The sequence below is a fragment of the Malaya genurostris genome, chromosome 2, assembly GCF_030247185.1.
Source record: "Malaya genurostris strain Urasoe2022 chromosome 2, Malgen_1.1, whole genome shotgun sequence".
Classification (NCBI taxonomy): Eukaryota; Metazoa; Arthropoda; class Insecta; order Diptera; family Culicidae; genus Malaya; species Malaya genurostris.
The window spans coordinates 121,038,840-121,057,289 of NC_080571.1; the positions used below are offsets into that span (position 1 = coordinate 121,038,840).

At 35.7% G+C, this 18,450-nt stretch overlaps 2 protein-coding genes across 3 annotated transcripts in view; one reads left to right on the top strand and one right to left on the bottom strand.

Moving 5' to 3' along the window:
- The window catches only part of LOC131432213 (uncharacterized), a 38,594-nt gene extending 29,337 nt beyond the window's left edge, over window positions 1-9,257 (bottom strand). Inside the window, exon 1 of the mRNA XM_058598349.1 lies at window positions 8,534-9,257. Within this exon, the coding sequence (XP_058454332.1) occupies window positions 8,534-8,560 (27 nt within the window). The 5' untranslated portion in view covers window positions 8,561-9,257. The remainder of the gene's footprint in view (window positions 1-8,533) is intronic.
- Window positions 1-18,450, top strand: part of LOC131432212 (neurobeachin-like protein 1) — a 191,964-nt gene that overhangs the window by 46,923 nt on the left and 126,591 nt on the right. The window lies entirely within an intron of this gene.

Sequence of the window (18,450 nt, forward strand, 5' to 3'; positions counted from 1 at the left end):
CTATGATAGCTCAAAGTTACCGTTCCAACTTTTTTTGAGGCTTGGTGCTTCGCGTAACTTTTTTAGGCTTGGTATTAGGAGTGTTAAAATTTGTTTTGAGCGCATTAAAAAGTACAAGCGTCTGTTTGTTCTGGTGTTCGGCCCAAAAAGAATGTGCTGCTGTTACACACACATGCAATTTGTCGGAATGACGCTTTCTGTCAAAAGTTACGGTGGGGTGCCGGCAACCGAACACTGCCGGCAACCGAACATCTTCCCCTACCAATAGTCATATCATTAATCGAGCTACCAAAATCAATGGATTGTGATTTCTTTATTGCGGTCCTAATACGTAGGCTGTTACTTATGTATTTAGCCTTGGCAACACTAATACTATGTTCACACTATGAGTTAAAACAAGTTTTAACTCTGATTTCATGTTTTAAGCGAAATAACATGTTTTACTTTTGCGTTATTTCATATTCAGAAACGTCACATTAAAACATGTTTTCCCGAAATAACATGATATAATTGTCAGTAAAGCACAACCCTGCTAGCATTTTCCGTCACTTTACGACTATGTCAATTGACAAGCTGTTCAACAACAGCAGTTTTCCATCAAAGTAGCCATGTAATCATGATAAAACAAAACTGGAAACTGGTATCATCGTTGCCAGGTATACCGATTTCTCGGTATTTATACAGATTTTTGCCGTCTATACCGCAATGCAGCTATGTACTCCCGAAATACCGATAACTCACGAATCATACAGATAAGTACCGATTTTGGTTTTTAGCTTAAATAGACACGAGAAAAGGTTATCGTGGAATTTTTATTTGCTTATGTAGAAGAGACTCTGATACCGATATGGTACAGATAGATTTTTGCGCCGAATACAGATTTTTGGAAAAACGACCTGGCAACGCAGACTGGTACAACCACTATTGTTTTTGAATTAAAAGATGACTTTTTTGATCATTTGCTGCTCAAAAATATTCGGAACGTTGGCAATAAGCGTGAAACGATAATATCCTTCATAGATAGGAGAAGTACCTGGCTCATTTCTTATTTTTCGGATGTTGTCAAAATACTTTTTTCTTTCCTACCTGCGACGTAGGCATTTTTACAGTTTGTTTATAAACAAGCTCAATACCAAGTAATATGTCATGAGTATAACAAGCTTAGTGTGAACAGTGCGGTTTTAACTTAATATTACTATCGTTAAAACATGTTATTTTCTGCAGGTGTGAACATAGTATAATACTATGTTCACACTATGAGTTAAAACAAGTTTTAACTCTGATTTCATGTTTTAAGCGAAATAACATGTTTTACTTTTGCGTTATTTCATATTCAGAAACGTCACATTAAAACATGTTTTCCCGAAATAACATGATATAATTGTCAGTAAAGCACAACCCTGCTAGCATTTTCCTTCACTTTTCGACTATGTCAATTGACAAGCTGTTCAACAACAGCAGTTTTCCATGTAATCATAATAAAACAACCAGAGATGCCATTTATACAGATTTATCTGTATTATACAGATTTTTACATGCGCATACAGATTTAATACAGAGTACAAATTTCTTACAGATTTCTTAAATTTAATACAGATTTATACAGATTTCACCAAAAGTATTATGGAAATAATTAAACTATCTATTAGTATTTGAGCTATCTATTAGTATTTGATTGCAATGACGAGATAAACGTTTAGGAATCAACGTACAAATCACTTTTTAAAATATATATATTTTGTGCAGATATTTAAAGAAGAACACTGAAATCCATTTATATTAAAATTTGTAACTAAATTGAACTTAAAAGTTAGACAAGTCTTGGCATCACTATTGCCTGACTGACAGTTGTATTACCTGACTTGACGTTCCATATTGGGTTTTGGAAATCCATCTCAACTTATGAAGTGAACATTTTCAAATTAGACAAGCATATGTTGTTGATAGGAAAAAACTATAAAATTTCGTCGATGAATATAATATAAGATATGAAATTTAATCTACCACTCTATAGCCATAATCTATTGGAATAACACCTTTCAACATAATTGTATTGTAGAAATTTCATTTTATTAGCGAATACATATAAATACAGATATTTTATACGAATCAATACAGATTTTCTATGAAAATATCTGGCATCTCTGGTCATAACATACATAGGTAAACAAACCCATATACATTGCAATCATGAAAAAAATTAAACTGAATTATTGTTCGAGTATTTTCGATTACATTTATTCAGTTCAAGTACTGAAAAAAAGCAAACTGTTTGTAATACTGCGGTTTAAAGTTGCCGCACGAAATTAACATGAACACATTTCTGAAATTTAAATCAAGAAGCAGATTCGTTTCCACTCCATTTGAAAACGTAAAGAATTTTTTCAAGCGTGTTCTTGTACACAATTTATCGATGAACTTTTGAAATTATAATAAAAAAAATCTGTATTTTTCATGTATTGTTTCAAGTCTAATACAATTTACGTCATCCATATGTGTAGTTTTAATCAAAGGTTTTTAGGTTTTGCTGCTTTCTTTGTAGTATTTTATCATATTTATTAGGAGCTAATATACCAGGAGCAACCCATTCTTTGTAGTCTTCATAATCTATTTAGGTACTATTGAAGAGTCAAATACACGCTAATAGCACGAGATTGTGATGCTTTTGGAATATTCTAAATACTTTCAAGGTGTTTGGACAAATTTTTCAATTAACTTGAGTTAGATATATGGGTAAAAACATTATTTGCTCATTGTTATCGAGCGAATAAGCTTTTTCCTACAATCCGTTTGAGCGACGTTTTCATTTCACAGGATTTTATTACAAACTACAGTTACTGGGCATAGGTTAGTTTCGACTTACTTTTGTTATTTTAAGTAAACACCACGTAGCTTTCAATTAATATGCTTTCTAAACATTTCGACTTGTACATAATATGCCAAACACACAAAATATATATAACGATATACAAAACAATGCATTAAAATAAAGATTATCAATACTAATATGTTTATGAAAATCTAAGATGTTATCGATAACTACCTAAATAAAAAAGAAACGTATTCGAAAACTCATAGTCGATAGTAATAAGGCTTTCGACCATTTCCTATCGAGTTCAGTCGTTTACGAGCTCGATTGTTTTGGTTCCATAATGCCAAAACTTCTCGATAATCTAATACTTCTTCGAGTGAAGTCGAACGAAGCTCGATGATCGACTTCGAATCGAGAACCATAATACGAAACGTGGTCGATTCGATAAAATTTCAGTCGAATCGAGATACATAATGCCACCCCAGATTTTTGGGAAAACGACCTGGCAACGCAGACTGGTACAACCACTTTTGTTTTTGAATTAAAAGATGACTTTCTTGGTCATTTGCTGCTCAAAAATATTCGAAACGTTGTCAATAAGCGTGAAACGATAATATCCTTCATAGCTAGGAGAAGTACCTGGTTTATTTCTAGTTTTTCGGATGTTGTCAAAATACTTTTTTCTTTCGTACCTGCGACGTAGGCATTTTTGCAGTTTGTTTATAAACAAACTCAATACCAAGTAATATGTCATGCGTATAACATAATCTTAGTGTGAACAGTGCGGTTTTAACTTTATATTACTATCGTTAAAACATGTTATTTTCTGCAGGTGTGAACATAGTATAAGTTTGTAGATGGGACTTGCATTTGAATCTAATCGGTTAAGCAGTCTTTGAAAAAATAGAGAATTTTGATGCAGGTGAAATTCAATAGCAGACTTTAGGACCAAGAGATATTTCATTAGAATCTAAGTTTATGAACATTCCAGCCAACTCAGAGAAAAGCGACTACATGCTTTTGTAACATACATACACTAACAAACTGACATTAGGAAAACTTGAAGAACTGATCCGAATGGAATATGACGATCGATTTTCGTCAAACGATCTAGTTTTTTTTCGGTGGAAAATTCATTTTCGATACAAAACAACTTTATGGATTTTTCCCACTTTTCTAAAAAATGTTCCTAGGTTTTTTATGTATGAAGCAGGAGGAGGTAGAAACTGATTAAAAAAAATCATGTAAATCCATCTATGCGTTCTTAAGTGATGCGATCACAAAAGAATGACCTCTGCTTTATATATATATATATATATATATATATATATATATATATATATATATATATATATATATATATATATATATATATATATATATATATATATATATATATGTATATATATATATGTATATATATATATATATATATATATATATATATATATATATATATATATATATATATATATATATATATATATATATATATATATATATATATATATATATATATATATATATATATATATATATATATGTATATATATATATATATATATATATATATATATATATATATATATATATATATATATATATATATATATATATATATATATATATATATATATATATATATATATATATATATATATATATATATATATATATATATATATATATATATATATATATATATATATATATATATATATATATATTATGTGACATTCGGTCCGGACACAAAGCTTCCATAACTATCGCTTGCCACTTATAAAAATTTAGCTAAAAGGCAACATGAAAATATAGTCAGAAATCCGTTGTTCACTATAGTAAGCCCTTCAATAAATAGGACAAGAGAGCACAACGACAATTAAGCTGCTTCTTTCCCGATTCCAAGTATCACAAATACTATAGAACGTAACAACGATAAAATACGTTTAGAACAACGATAAAACACGCAAAGAACGATAGAACGTAACAACGATAATGCACTAGCTTAGACGTACAACGGCTTTAACGCCTGCAAAAAATAACAGTCATAAGACATAAAAACTCTACGACGATGTTACCGTAACAAACAACAACGTTGAATCAATGGACGAGGACGTGAATAGTAAACCAAGGCGTCCTCCCGTAATTTACTGGATAGCGATGAGAGCGCCTCTCCACCTAGGAAAAGGACAATAACGGGATTTTTTTCCTTAAGTTTTTATTTTAAATCGGCTCCGTTTAGTTTTGGTGTGACGACGTGTCGTGTCAATCCTGACTAACGAGCGATGACCTCAATGTTTAGGTAAATGAAGGATTACTCAAAATATTGTCATGGCAACTTTGGCAATGTTCGTTACCTATTTTTTCACGATCCAGTCAAAGTTTGAGTAGATAACGATTCAGTTACTAATCACCATGAACTCAGAAAGAATAATCTGTTATTTACCCAAAATTTGGGTGGCGGCAGATTTTTTTTCTATCTAATTTAGCCCATAGAAGAGCTCGACAATGAGCGATTTATTCTCGAAGAAAAGTAAACTCGATTTTCAGTGAACATTTCGGGTTAAATGTTTCAAATTGTTGTCAACATTACAAATGAGATGTCACCACTCTACTTATAGTACAGTTTTTTACATAAGAGCGTGGTCACGATTATTCGCGATTGGTAAAATATTTTTTTTTACACAGAGGGCAGTAGTGTCCTTGATGCAATGCGAGAATAAATCAGCTGACTATTGTTTACAATTCGATTTCAGCATTTTTCCAAAATGAGTACCGCGTACGATACGCGTTTCGAAGCAATTTTTTTGTGCTTGCACCCGAAAGGTCCCAAAATGACCCAAGCTGCCGCGGCGAAATACATGAAAAAGTTGAAACAGTTTGTGAGTAAGTGGGTGAATCGTTTTGAAGAGCTGAAAAATGTCGACGACTTTCCAAATCGCAGCTCTGTCGGTGTATTGTCGGAAAAATACTAAGAAATTTTTTGTGACCTGTTTTTGAAGAATCCGACATTAACTTTACGCGAAGGTGCTTCAAAATTCACCAAAAAAGGTTTAAATATATCGTACGAAACTGTTCGCAGTCATTTTTTTTTAAATTAAAAGATATTGTTTTTTTATTCAGGCCTATTTGCGTACAAGCTTTACGTGGCCGGTTGAGCAGTTTTTTTTTAATATTTTTTTTTGAGTTGGATCTCGTTGTCACCCTTTTTCTAGGGGGAGAGGAGCTTCCATTTCCCTCCTGCGAGGATTGAGTGGGAACTTCGTTCGTGGTTCGTCTCGTTATGTAATGCCGCATCGATGGTATTGTTGTCGATTTCCGTCTTCTTTTCGTTGCTAGTTGCTGTAGATGCACCTTGTTGTATATTGGTTGCAATTGCTGGTAAGTTGTTAACTGCAGCTGGTGTACTTTGTTCTATAGGGGATACTGATGGTTTCGTTGAAGGGGATGTTTCATTGTTGTTGGCGGCTGTCACAGGTGTACTGGATTTGCTTGGGGTTTGTGTGAAGGAAGCACCGCTGTCCTTTGGTGTAGTTGTCTCCTTGTCCAGTTTATCACATGGATTACCGTAGTGAACAGCTTTTTGGCAATATTGACATGTGGCCATCTGATTGTCATAGGTAACAAGTGATTTGCACGGAATTCTTGTATCTTGACCGAAAATCGCATAAGAAGGTATAAGCCTCTTTAAGTGTATGCGAATTGAACGTACGCCATTTAGAATGCCGGGGAAAAAATTTTTCCACTTTTCTTTTTTGATAGAGAGAATCTCTCCGTATTGGGACATAGTTTTGCGAATATAAGAATCGGTAACGCTTGAGTGAAGATCATGCACACGCACTTCTATAGCACTATCATTCATATATACTGGAATGTTGTACTTAATGTTCTGGTGCTCCACATAGTGCACATTGTTATTGTCTTTTGTGAATTGAATTGCATCCAACTCTTTATAAAACTGGATTTAAACAACATTATTCGTTTTATTGCATTGAAGTAAATGCACACGTTTAATGTCAAGATGTATTTGCTCCTTAAGCAAACCTTCAAATTCTCGTATCGAAGGTCGAATTTTGCACTGCCTGAAGTCAACAACAATTGTATTCTTTCGTGTCGGCGGTAGCTTTTGTTCGTTTGGTTCACTCATTTCGAGGTCGTTCAATTATTCACTACACAATACTGAACTTGGTTTCTTCTGTCCCGAACGTAAGCGGTTTTGTTTTATCGACTGACTTGGATGAGATGTAAAACCGAACTGTTCGCAGACATTTGAGGGCAAATAATTTGAAATTTTCGAAAAACTTTGCAAAAACCGATGTTGAGTGAAAAACATGTGCAAAAACATCTTGAATGGGCAAAGGAGCAAAATGGTTTCGTGACCTTGGATTGGCCCTCTCAGTCGCCCGATGCCAATCCAATTGAGAACGTTTGGGCTCAAATTAGAGATGAAGCTTGGGTAAAACTGACCACACATTTTGAAACAGCTTGTTCGCCGAATTCACAAATTCGGAGGTCGTATTCAAAAGAACACGCGCAAAATCTCGCTCAAAGTATGCCTCGAAGGTGTCAAACGATTATTAACGCTGAAGGGGATTGGACTTGCTATTAATGTGTTTGCATGCAAGTTTTTGATCTAATAAAACAATATTTCAGTCTTTTAATTTTCTCACAACAGTGACTACGCTCTTATGTAACAGACTGTATAATGGTAATATTTAGCTAATTCATTTCTCGCTCTGCAATAAATCCTCTGAAGTACCTGAGTGAGTTCAGTAGGTTTATTGGGGATTTGTATTCTTTGGCTCTTTTCATCATATCTTAGCATATCTTTAAGTTGGACTTAGTGACTTTCAGAACGTATCATGTAATGAAGGTTTATTCTAAAAGTCCTAGCAAGCAGTATCACAAAATGTGTTTTATATGAATATCGAATTTGAATATTTGAATATCAATTCCGGCCTACTCCTGTGGTCACACGCATTCCACTCAATCTGCCATTCTTTGCAGGTCAAGTAATCAATGGAATAATGTAACGTCTTGGTTTGTGAATATCAAATCAGTTGTAGATAGCTTAGTTGTCAAATAACTAATGAATGTTGCGGTTCAACTCAGTTCATTCCCTAACGTATGTAATTCAGTATTCAAACAATTATTCCTTTTGAGGAAAACAATTTTTGGGTGTGCTTCACTGTTTATTGATAACTACGCGATGGATGGATAAAGCGTAATCGGTAAAGATCATTGTTTTATATACAACACCCATGGACTTCCTATCGTAAACGCAATGCGTTAGGTTTTCATGATTAACAATCGAGACTAGAGTGTCTGTAAGCGGAGCATTTAAGCCGAAATATTGGAAAATTCGTAAGTTGTATGGCGTATTTGACAGTTCGTTTGCTCGTTTGAAACGACACTATCAACAATTTGTCTTCCAAATGAACAGCTGTCGTCACTCTGATGTACACTCCAATTGAAACCATACGAAAGATCAATAATTTTTTCACTAACTAAAATAGTCTACTATTTGTATTCTTACTGTTGCATTCATGTTAAATTGATTTTTCGCAAACACATTCAACTTTAACGGTAGGCACACTGTTTGCATTCCTTTCCGTCGATAAAATGGGAAGTTTTTTGTTGAAGAAATATTGCGCTCCCGAAATGTAAATATGTTTCACAATCTTTTCACTTCACACGATATGATAGATTTTCGATATTTACCGTGAACGTTAACTGCCGATAATCCATTGTTGCACCAGTCACGGATGTTTACTAACTACGCTAAGCTCAATTTTCTTCACCCGTTGGACACCCTCTGGTTCAAGTTCAAACGGTTTGAATCATTTCTCTTTTCGCGCCCAGCGTTCCGCTCACTGATTACTGTTATTACTTGTTGTAAATAATTTGTTCCATATGCATATGCCTTTTACACTCAAATTTTCCAGCCGTAGACATCATTTTGATCCCGTTGCGAAAATTGCTCCCAATGGACATGAATTATTCATACATTTCTGTATAGTTCTTTCACCTTGCGTAAAATCACTAAACCCGATAGTAGTTTGGAGTTTTCGCGTTCACTTGATCCGATTGCTATCTTTGTGACGAATCAAACAGGCTCCTCGAGTTGTTTAATTAGGAGAAATGCCAATGCACTGAAACCGCTGCATAAAGTTCGGACTGCCTGCGATGACAACGTTGCCACTTTCTTCACCAGACTAGCCTTCGACGGCTGCGAGGATCTTCTTTTATAAAATTTCAGCTTATTCGGACTCGATCTTGCAGTAGGCATACTACTTAAGTCCGTCTGGACCCACTCTGCTGGTGGCATCATGCATCGGAGCTCCGTTTCTTTCCGTGAGAGAAATGGCATTTCACTGCGTGCGCGGGAGAGTATGGGCGTAGAGACAACATAACGTCAAGCCAGGTCTTTTATGTTTGTATCCAGCGACTAGCTAATCTTGGAGGGATAGGAAGTGCTGTAAATACTATAACGGCTGTAGCGGTGGTTCCGTTCATGGCAAGAGGCTCGAAAATCTGGTTTTTCCTGATAGGAATTAAACTTTAACGTTTTCCTTGGATGCCATCTGCGGAGGCTCGACGTAAATCGCTGCTGGAAAGGAGGAAATGAGCGACTTGCAGTATTTAATGGTCTGCGTCAAGCGATTGTCTTGCTAAAATGTACTGTTTAGCATTAGTTGAATTGCTGCAGAAATAAAAAGTATTAAAATGATGATGTATTGATCCAACGTTTCTAAAACAATGTTCTCGAAAAGGTACTCAATCGTGCCATTATGGTTTTTAACATAATGTTCCGTTTAACAGTAAGTAACAATTTCTGCATATATTTAAATTCCTAATGACCTAGCCGTTCCACTTGAATCGATAGCTGTCGTGAAGTTCAATTCTATTATAATGTTACAAATTTTAACTGTACTGAAAATCGCACAGTGTCTATTTTGATGTCTCATATCATATATTTGAATTTGAAATATTTACCTACATGTGGATAGAAGCAAGCACAGTTAAACTATTGAAATTTTAATTGATTGAATATCAATACTAACACTCCACGGGAGTAAAAGCTATGCGGACCACCAAGGGTACCATGGAAAGTGGGAACGCTGATTTGACTCACTAGATTTTATCTAAGTTTTTAACCGATTTTAAAAGTATTATCTCCATTAGAAAGGTGAACTCCTTTCGTTTTAAGGAGGTATTGGAAAATAGAATTATCTACCCAGAGTTATCGTTAAATGTGAAAACCAAAATATTTAGCAAAAAAGTGGAAGCGCTTACTTCACGCCGTTAGTAGTTTGACGTAGAAAAACCTTCAGAATCCGCCTTGTGGTGTGATAATTTAAATAGCCCCATTAAACCATTTGTAAGGTTCTATTCTCCGCCATTAGGATTGTGAGCTTATCAAATAACCTAATAGTAGCTTTCAAATGAGTCTGTCTTCAGAAATCAGTTCTATCATTTCCGAGAAATTTTGTTGGATTGGAAAACACTGATATTTGTCGATTACGATTTCTCGTCCAAACCCTTTTAAATTCGATTGTTAGCTTTCAAATAAGCCAAAGTTGATCGAAATTCATTGAGTTATCCTCGGAACCAGAAATCACTGCCATTTGATCTTTGACCTTGATCAAATTCTATAGTAGCCTAGGCTTGTTGTAAAAGGCTAAACTATCCCGGAGAAAATTGAGCGGTAAAAAATAACGCATTTTATCTTTAACGTCACTAGTACCGTTATACAGAGTGGCAAGTGACCGGGGAAATCGGGAAAACCGGGAAAATGTCTGGAATCTAGTTTTACCGGGAAAAAGTCGGGAATTTTAGTGCAAATCCGGGATAAAAATTCCTAGTCCTAATCTTAGTAACGATTTTCAGTGTCATGATTTTCCTGATACACAAATGAAAAGATGAAGGCCATTTTGTATTTGAACTAGAAGTTCAGTACAAGTTTTGAAACTTCTTATTGTCCCTCACTGGTTCAATGGAGCACAACCCATTGAAAATGGAGCCAACACCTCAGCAATTTTAAATCAATATGAGCTTTCTTAGTTGTCATCAATAACAGCATAATCAAAGCTCATAATGAAAACTAAGGATAATTTGGATGCTTCTGCTGGATTTCTATTAAATCTCGACAAATATTTGAAAAGATTTCAAGTGCAAAGGACAGTTTCTCTTTGTTTATTTTATCTTTAAATTATAATGTTTAACAGCATATTGAAAGTTGATAGTTTCAGTTGTTAGTCTATACAAAGTTTAAGATAGAAGGATTGCCTATAGGACCGTAATAATCAAAAGAAAGAGTAAAGAAAGAGTAACTGTCATTTGCACTTAGGACCTTTTCTATTGTTTTTCTTCAAATTTCAGAATACGTATGCATAATGGTAAAAGTAACATCAGGTGCCGTGTTAGATAATTTTTTTAGGAAATCTTAGGGGCCGTGTTTTTAGTTGCCAGCCAATGATTTCTCTAATTTCACCATAATTTGTCTCAGTAATGTAGTAATGTAATGACAATACTTATTTAGTAATCTTGATATTGATTTCAATAGGATTCGCAACATCGACAAAGCTGTCGACTTTCATTTTATCCACCGTTCGCAATGAATATTTGATTTCCTTCTTTGACAGCAGAAATTGGTTTTTCTGAGTTCCTAAGAGCTTGTTCAGTGTCGATGATAGGAGAGTCAAATTTAGATCATCTCAGTCACTAGAGGCATAGATTGTTGTTGTTTTTCCAAAGTGACAAGCGTACACTTCAAGAATTCAAGAAGGATTTTGTTCTCTCGCCAGAACCCAACTCTGAAAGAATATCGTATATGTTGTTAGCATGTCCTCATGTGCACCTCGTGCACTGCACAACTGGCCAAATAGGCTCTGTGAGAACTTGTATGCACACATTCAGGAGAGGCTTCAGTGGCTTATGCTTATGGCAGTTGAAAACAAATTGCTGTCTCAGTTGCAACATCGAAACGGTTCTAATGTCATACCATATAAGCAGTGCACAACCCGTAAATTTTGTCACGAAACGCCACTGGTTGTTAGAAGTAATCTGGTTTGAGGGAGGAGTGTTGTGCTTTAGTTCATTCATTTTTAATTTTTAACCTTATACTATACCAGGCTAAAAAAGTATTGGAATATACTAGAGATGGTCAGTCCGCGTACGGTCCAAAAGAACTAGTTTTTCTCGAAGATTGAGTGTACTGGAGTTCTTTATTGAAGAACGATAGCTCTCTATTCTTCTCAACAGAATAGTCTTTCGAAACGTTTGCTGGTTTGGGGAATTTGGTAGAAGTTCGCGAACTTTGAAAATGTATACAAAAGAGAATGATTATTGGTAGAACACATGCAAAAAAACTTTATTATTAAATAATCTGTTTACTACAAAATATAATTTATAGCTCTCATATTATTTTCGAAGAAATATACAAGGTTTCAGAAAAACGAAAGAACGGTTCAATAGAACTAATTCTTTCGGTACAACTATCAAGTTTTCAACAGTTCTTTGAAATGAACGGTTTTGCCCATTTCTAGAATACACTCCTAACTTGCATAATTTTTAAGAAGGATTGATTTTCCAGATAGCCTTTAAAAGACTGATTCAGTGGTAGTCTTGAAAAAGATTGAATAGTTCGGAAAATAATTATTTTATTTTAATTGTAAGACTTTAAATTTAATTTTTCATCATTAGGCTTTCAAATAACTGATGATATTTCTGGAAAACTACAAAACACCACCAATAATCGTCGAATATGATATGAAAGCTGCGCCTAAGAGCATTATTGGAAAAAACAAGAAGTTTAAATAAATTGTGTTGATTTTTCAAAAAAATTGCAATAATTTTGATGCTTCATTCGTTCGTTAAATGCAAGACTGATCACTTTCATCACCGTTGGCCAGATATGTTTCTTGTTCCTGTTGTTACATCGAAGTTACTGGCGAAGTAAAATACAAAATAAAGATGGAATACATTGGACTTGATGATACTGTTAGTTCAGAAGACAAACTGTGGATGAGAGTTTTACTCGTAGTTCCAAGGAGATACCCGGGGAAAAACCGGGAAATTGAAATCGCTAATTCACTTGCCACCCTGGTTATATCTTCGGAACCAGCCTTTTATTCTTCGAACTTGAACTAGAATGCAATAGTAGCTTTCGAATGATGCTAGGTGTGTTAAAACCGGTTCAACAATCTCTGAGAAAATTGAGTGGTAAAAAAATAACGCGTTTTGTCGATTACGTCACTTATTCCATCATATCTCCGGACCCGGAAGTGACAGCCATTTAATTTTCGAACTTGATCAATAGTCATTAGTAGCTTTCAAACAAGCCTAAGCTTGTTAAAATCGGTTCAGCCATCTCCGAGAAAATTGAGCCGTGAAAACCTTTGGAAATGTACACACACATACACATACTCATACACACACAGACATATTCCGATCTCGTCGAGCTGAGTCGAATGGTATATAACACTATGGGTCTCCGAGGCTCCTTTGGAAAGTCCAGCAATTCTATTACCTTTCTATAGAGAAAGGCAAAAATCATTTTCCAGATACATTTGTTACAAAGTAAAAAACACTGCAATATTCTTAAATTGCATATATCTAATAAAAGTTCTGCTTTAAAACGTAACCAAAAGTTTAAGCCTAAGTAATGGAAAACTTCTTATTTGCGACTTATCTTCAAATTCAAAGTGATGTCAAATGTATTTTTAAATATACCAATAGAAAGCATTTCATATATCAATAACAGCATTTGATGGCAGCTACACGAAATGAATATCAATACTTAGAAATTTATCATAATATCTTAGAAAAACATATTCACAGAAATTTTTAAATATTAGAAATATTCGGAACTTTTCGAGCAATGCGAAGCAAACAGATTAATACTTTTGTATACTTTATTGTAATATAGGATATAATATTCGGAAGAAAATTATATCAAATTTACTAAAAAAGCTAAGAAAACACTGCCGAGTTTTGCATCAAGCAATTTGAACTGCTATGCACTGATGAGTCTAAGACGAAACGTAAACAAAATTCATTAAATATTTATCATTCGGCAAGAAATTTAAAGCGATTATACAGAAGCATTTTTGTTTACAAATCGCATGAATATTGCTATAGTTAAAATTTGTGGAAGGAAACTTCATATTCAATTTCATGTGGCACGAAAAAATTTTTTCCCGAAAATTTTAGAATAGATTGATATTTAGGACATATATTATCAATATCAAGCGACCGGATTTGGTATCAGCTAAACTATGTAGAGTAAAACAATTATATTTTCACAGAATTTTCAAAATCCTAGAAGTTTTGGACACTTACGGGGTATTCAAAGCGAGCATCTAAGCATTTTTGGTCGTCAATCGATTGAAGTAAGCACCAACATAAATGTCTACAACGTAGTATTCGCATATTTACCAAAAGTCTTAATAAATTAGCATTTCAATAGAAATTATTAGCAATTCAAAGCGAACATATAAGCATTTATATTAACTTTTCTTGTATGTTTCGAATCACATGACCTGTTTAAACGATACAAATCAACAAAAACTCAAGTTCTTTGACTTTGTCTAAACATATTGAGAATGGCTACTTCTAGGAGAAAGTTCATTAAGGGGCGGGTAGGGTATCATTCATTTTTTTCTTTGTATTTTCTTAAAGTAAAACATTTCTAGAACATTCTGTGAAATTTTCAAGCCTTTTGGAACTAAACTAAGCAAGTTATGGGCTTTTATCTTTGCTTATCTCATACTGCGAAGAAGTGAAAGCTCGGCGCACAGGCCCAAAATTTCTGCTTCGATTGACTTAAAAACTTGACGAAACATTTTGAAATGTTTCAATATAACAAATTATAAAAGAAAAAATACGATTTTTTGAAAATGTTAGACCCTACGGGCTCCCTTGAGTAATAATTTGTTTCCATTGATTTTATAACCAAAAACTTTAAACGCGTTTGTTCTGTCCTCTTCTTTCATCAACAAGTACGGCCAGCTGGACAGTCACAATAGCACACATATTGAACTACTTCGCAATCAAATGAAATACGAATGAATTAATTGTGAAATGACATGTAAATATTTAACACATCACACAACCCTATCATTCTTCAACTCTTCAACATAATCACTCAAATGTACTATACTAACACACTCGCACAAATAAAGTTAGCACACCTCGCACATCTAAAACAAAACAAAATTGAATGACAGAAAAGACGTAGGTTTTTTCACTGGCCTTCTGCTGGTTTTTCCTACCAATAAAAATTATTATTCTTACAACCATCAAGCAGTGCGTTTGTTGTCTCGCAGTTATCTCGATCGTACATATATAAAGCTATATGCAAGTCACCATCGTAGCCGATATTCAATTTCAACAGAATACACCGTTTGGGACCCAACTGGGACACGGACAACGTTATTACGAACGTACATGGTCCTTCGAGCCGGATTACGAAATCGAGAGTGTATATTGCCAAAGGGTTTTTGCATTTTGCTAGCGGGCAGACATTTTGGATGTAATTGTCTTACACGAGAGCAACTTTATCGTCCCGAGTGTTGGTTAGGATAAAACTCGAATAGCAGAAAAGGAGGTGACGTACGATTATTTTGCTTTTCTTCACTAACCTGTATGAGAATAAATGCAGATTAACCGCATGCTCAAGTGGTTTTGAGAAAAAACACTACTGTTGTTTGGCTGTATGGAACGAGTGCTAAGTTGATCATACAAGCCTTCGTGTGTGATTGGCATAATTTCATATTCGTTTCCTTGCAAATTCCAAATTTCGATGGGAAAGGAAAGCGAATTTAAGAAGCATTTCGCAATCTATCGCCAATCGCGTGATTTTTTAGCAAGACTTCGTTCTTTCAAGGATGCCTACGATCCTGAAACACAAGTCGAGCAAGCGCTCGCTCGTATTGAAGCACTTGATGGCACATATGAGCGGTTTCGTGAATGTTCTTGCATACTTGAGGTTCTTATGGATGGGAAAAGTATTGATGGACTTAATATTTCGGAAGATATGGCATCGTTTGAGGATGACTATTTCATGCTCAAGGCATTCTTAGCTTCTGTTACTGCAAAACGTGTTGTAGAACCCGGTCAACCACAACAATCACAGTCATCGCGATCCTTTAAGTTACCCGAAATCAAACTTCCGGAATTCGGTGGAAATATTTTAGAGTGGTTCTCGTTCTACGATACTTTCGAATCATTGGTACATGATAATCGTGAGCTTTCGGATGTACAAAGGTTTTATTATTTGAAATCTACACTGCGTGGTGAAGCTTTAAAATTAGTGGAAAAAATATCTGTGACTGGTGACAACTACTCTGTTGCATTGAAGATGATCACGGATCGGTACCAAAACACGAATATTCTTATAAGGAATCATATAGAAGCGTTGTTTAAGGTGGATAAAGTGAAGAAAGAGTGCCCTAGAGCTCTGACTAACCTCGTAGGTGAGTTTGAAAATAATTTAGGGATTCTGGAGAAAATGGGCGAAGATATTAAAGGATGGAGTTCACTGTTGGTGTACATGATCACATCTAGGCTTGATCCGGCAACATTTCGTGAATGGCAGAGAATTGCTGATAAGAAAAGAATGCCAAAATACGATGAACTTATAACATTTCTTCGAGATTACATAGTGGAACTTGAAATTCTCCATGTTGATCGAACAGTAGATAACAGAACATATTCACCAAATGCAACTCCCGCCATCACTTCTAACCAGAAGGAATCTTGCCCTGTTTGTGGAAAAGGACATCGACTCTACTACTGCGATCAATTCAAGCATCTTCCGCTATCTCAACGTACGTCGATTGTATCAAAGGCCGGTCTATGTGCTAACTGTCTCTTCGGGAAACACTCGTTCGTAAGCTGCAAATACGGTGCGTGTAGGGAGTGTGGAGCTAAACACCATTCTTTGTTACATAACCCGCTTATTGATACGCCATCAACTTCTGATACTGCACCGGCAGTTTCCAATGTAGTCATTCATTACGGTGAACTATCCGACAGCCCTTCATCGACTATTGCATCATGTAAGCCGCTTCGCAGATCTGAAACTCACTCGGTGACGTCTCGTTTTGATCATCCTATCTCGACTCAAGTTTTTCTCGCCACTGCCATAGTGAAGGTATTCGGTCCCAAGGGAAATTCATTCCTCGCTCGAGTTTTATTGGATAGTGCTTCACAACCTAATCTAATGACCGAAAGATTTCGTCAACTACTCAACGCTCGTAAGACACCGGATAGTACTGAGATTGCAGGTATTGGAGGAGAAATTGCAGCTGTTGCTACCTGTTCAACGGTTGCCACTATAGCATCTCGCTTCAACAATTTCCGTGTTCCACTCGAGTTCATTGTTATGGAAAAGGTTACTAACGACTTACCAGCGTGGACTGTCGATTCCAGTGATTGGTCAATTCCGGAAAATATTCGCCTCGCAGATCCTTCCTTTGCTACGAAAGGTCCGATCGATATCGTGATCGGAGCCCAGATATTCTTTGAGATTATTCGAAATGGTCACGTTAAGATCTCTGACGATAAACCACTATTACAGAATTCGGTCTTTGGATGGCTTGTGTCTGGTCTACACCAAAGTGGTCAGACTGGAGGAAATATTCGGTCTAATTGCAATATAATCACTTATCGAGATTTAGATCAACGTATATGTAGATTTTGGGAGCTGGAAGCGTGTCAATCGAGCTCTGTTTGGTCTGTAGAAGAAAGGTTGTGCGAGAATGTTTTCGGATCCACTACTCGCAGAGATAAAAACGGCCGTTATATAGTCTCGTTGCCTAAGAAAGCGGAACTCGTAGGACAGCTTGGACACTCGCTCTCTATTGCAACACGTCGTTTTCATTCTCTCGAACGACGTTTCGCTGGCAATCCAGAGCTTCGAAGTCAGTACACGAATTTCATGAAAGAGTATCTTGCATTAGGTCACATGAAACTGGTGGATCCAGTCGTTGATTGTCCCGGGCACCATTTTTACCTGCCACATCATGCCGTTTTCAAGCCGGACAGTACAACCACAAAACTACGGGTGGTGTTTGATGGCTCCTGCAAAACCACTTCGGGTTTCAGCCTTAACGATTTGTTATTGAAAGGTCCAACTGTACAAGATGATATGATACTCACGATTCTTCGTTTCCGTGCAAAAGCTGTAGTAGTTACAGCTGACATAACGAAAATGTACCGCCAGATTTGGGTTGCAGAAGAAGATCAACCACTACAAAGAGTGTTATGGCGCAATTCGCCTTCAGAACCGCTTTGCACATACGAACTTACCACCGTTACATATGGGACAACAACCGCTCCGTATTTAGCAACACGTTGTCTGCAGCAGTTAGCGGAAGACGAAGCAAATAATTTTCCGCTTGCTGTCCCCGTTGTCACAAAGGGGTTTTACGTCGATGATTTAATGTTTGGATTTGATACCCTTGAGGAAGCAATAGTTGCCTCTCGAGAAACGTCTCAGATGTTAACCTCGGCCGGATTTTCACTGCGGAAATGGTCGGCAAATCATCGAGAAGTCCTCGCACAGTTTCCTGAGAGTTATCTAGAAAAATCGGCGATATTAGAATTAGATCGTTCCGCACCAGTAAAGGCTC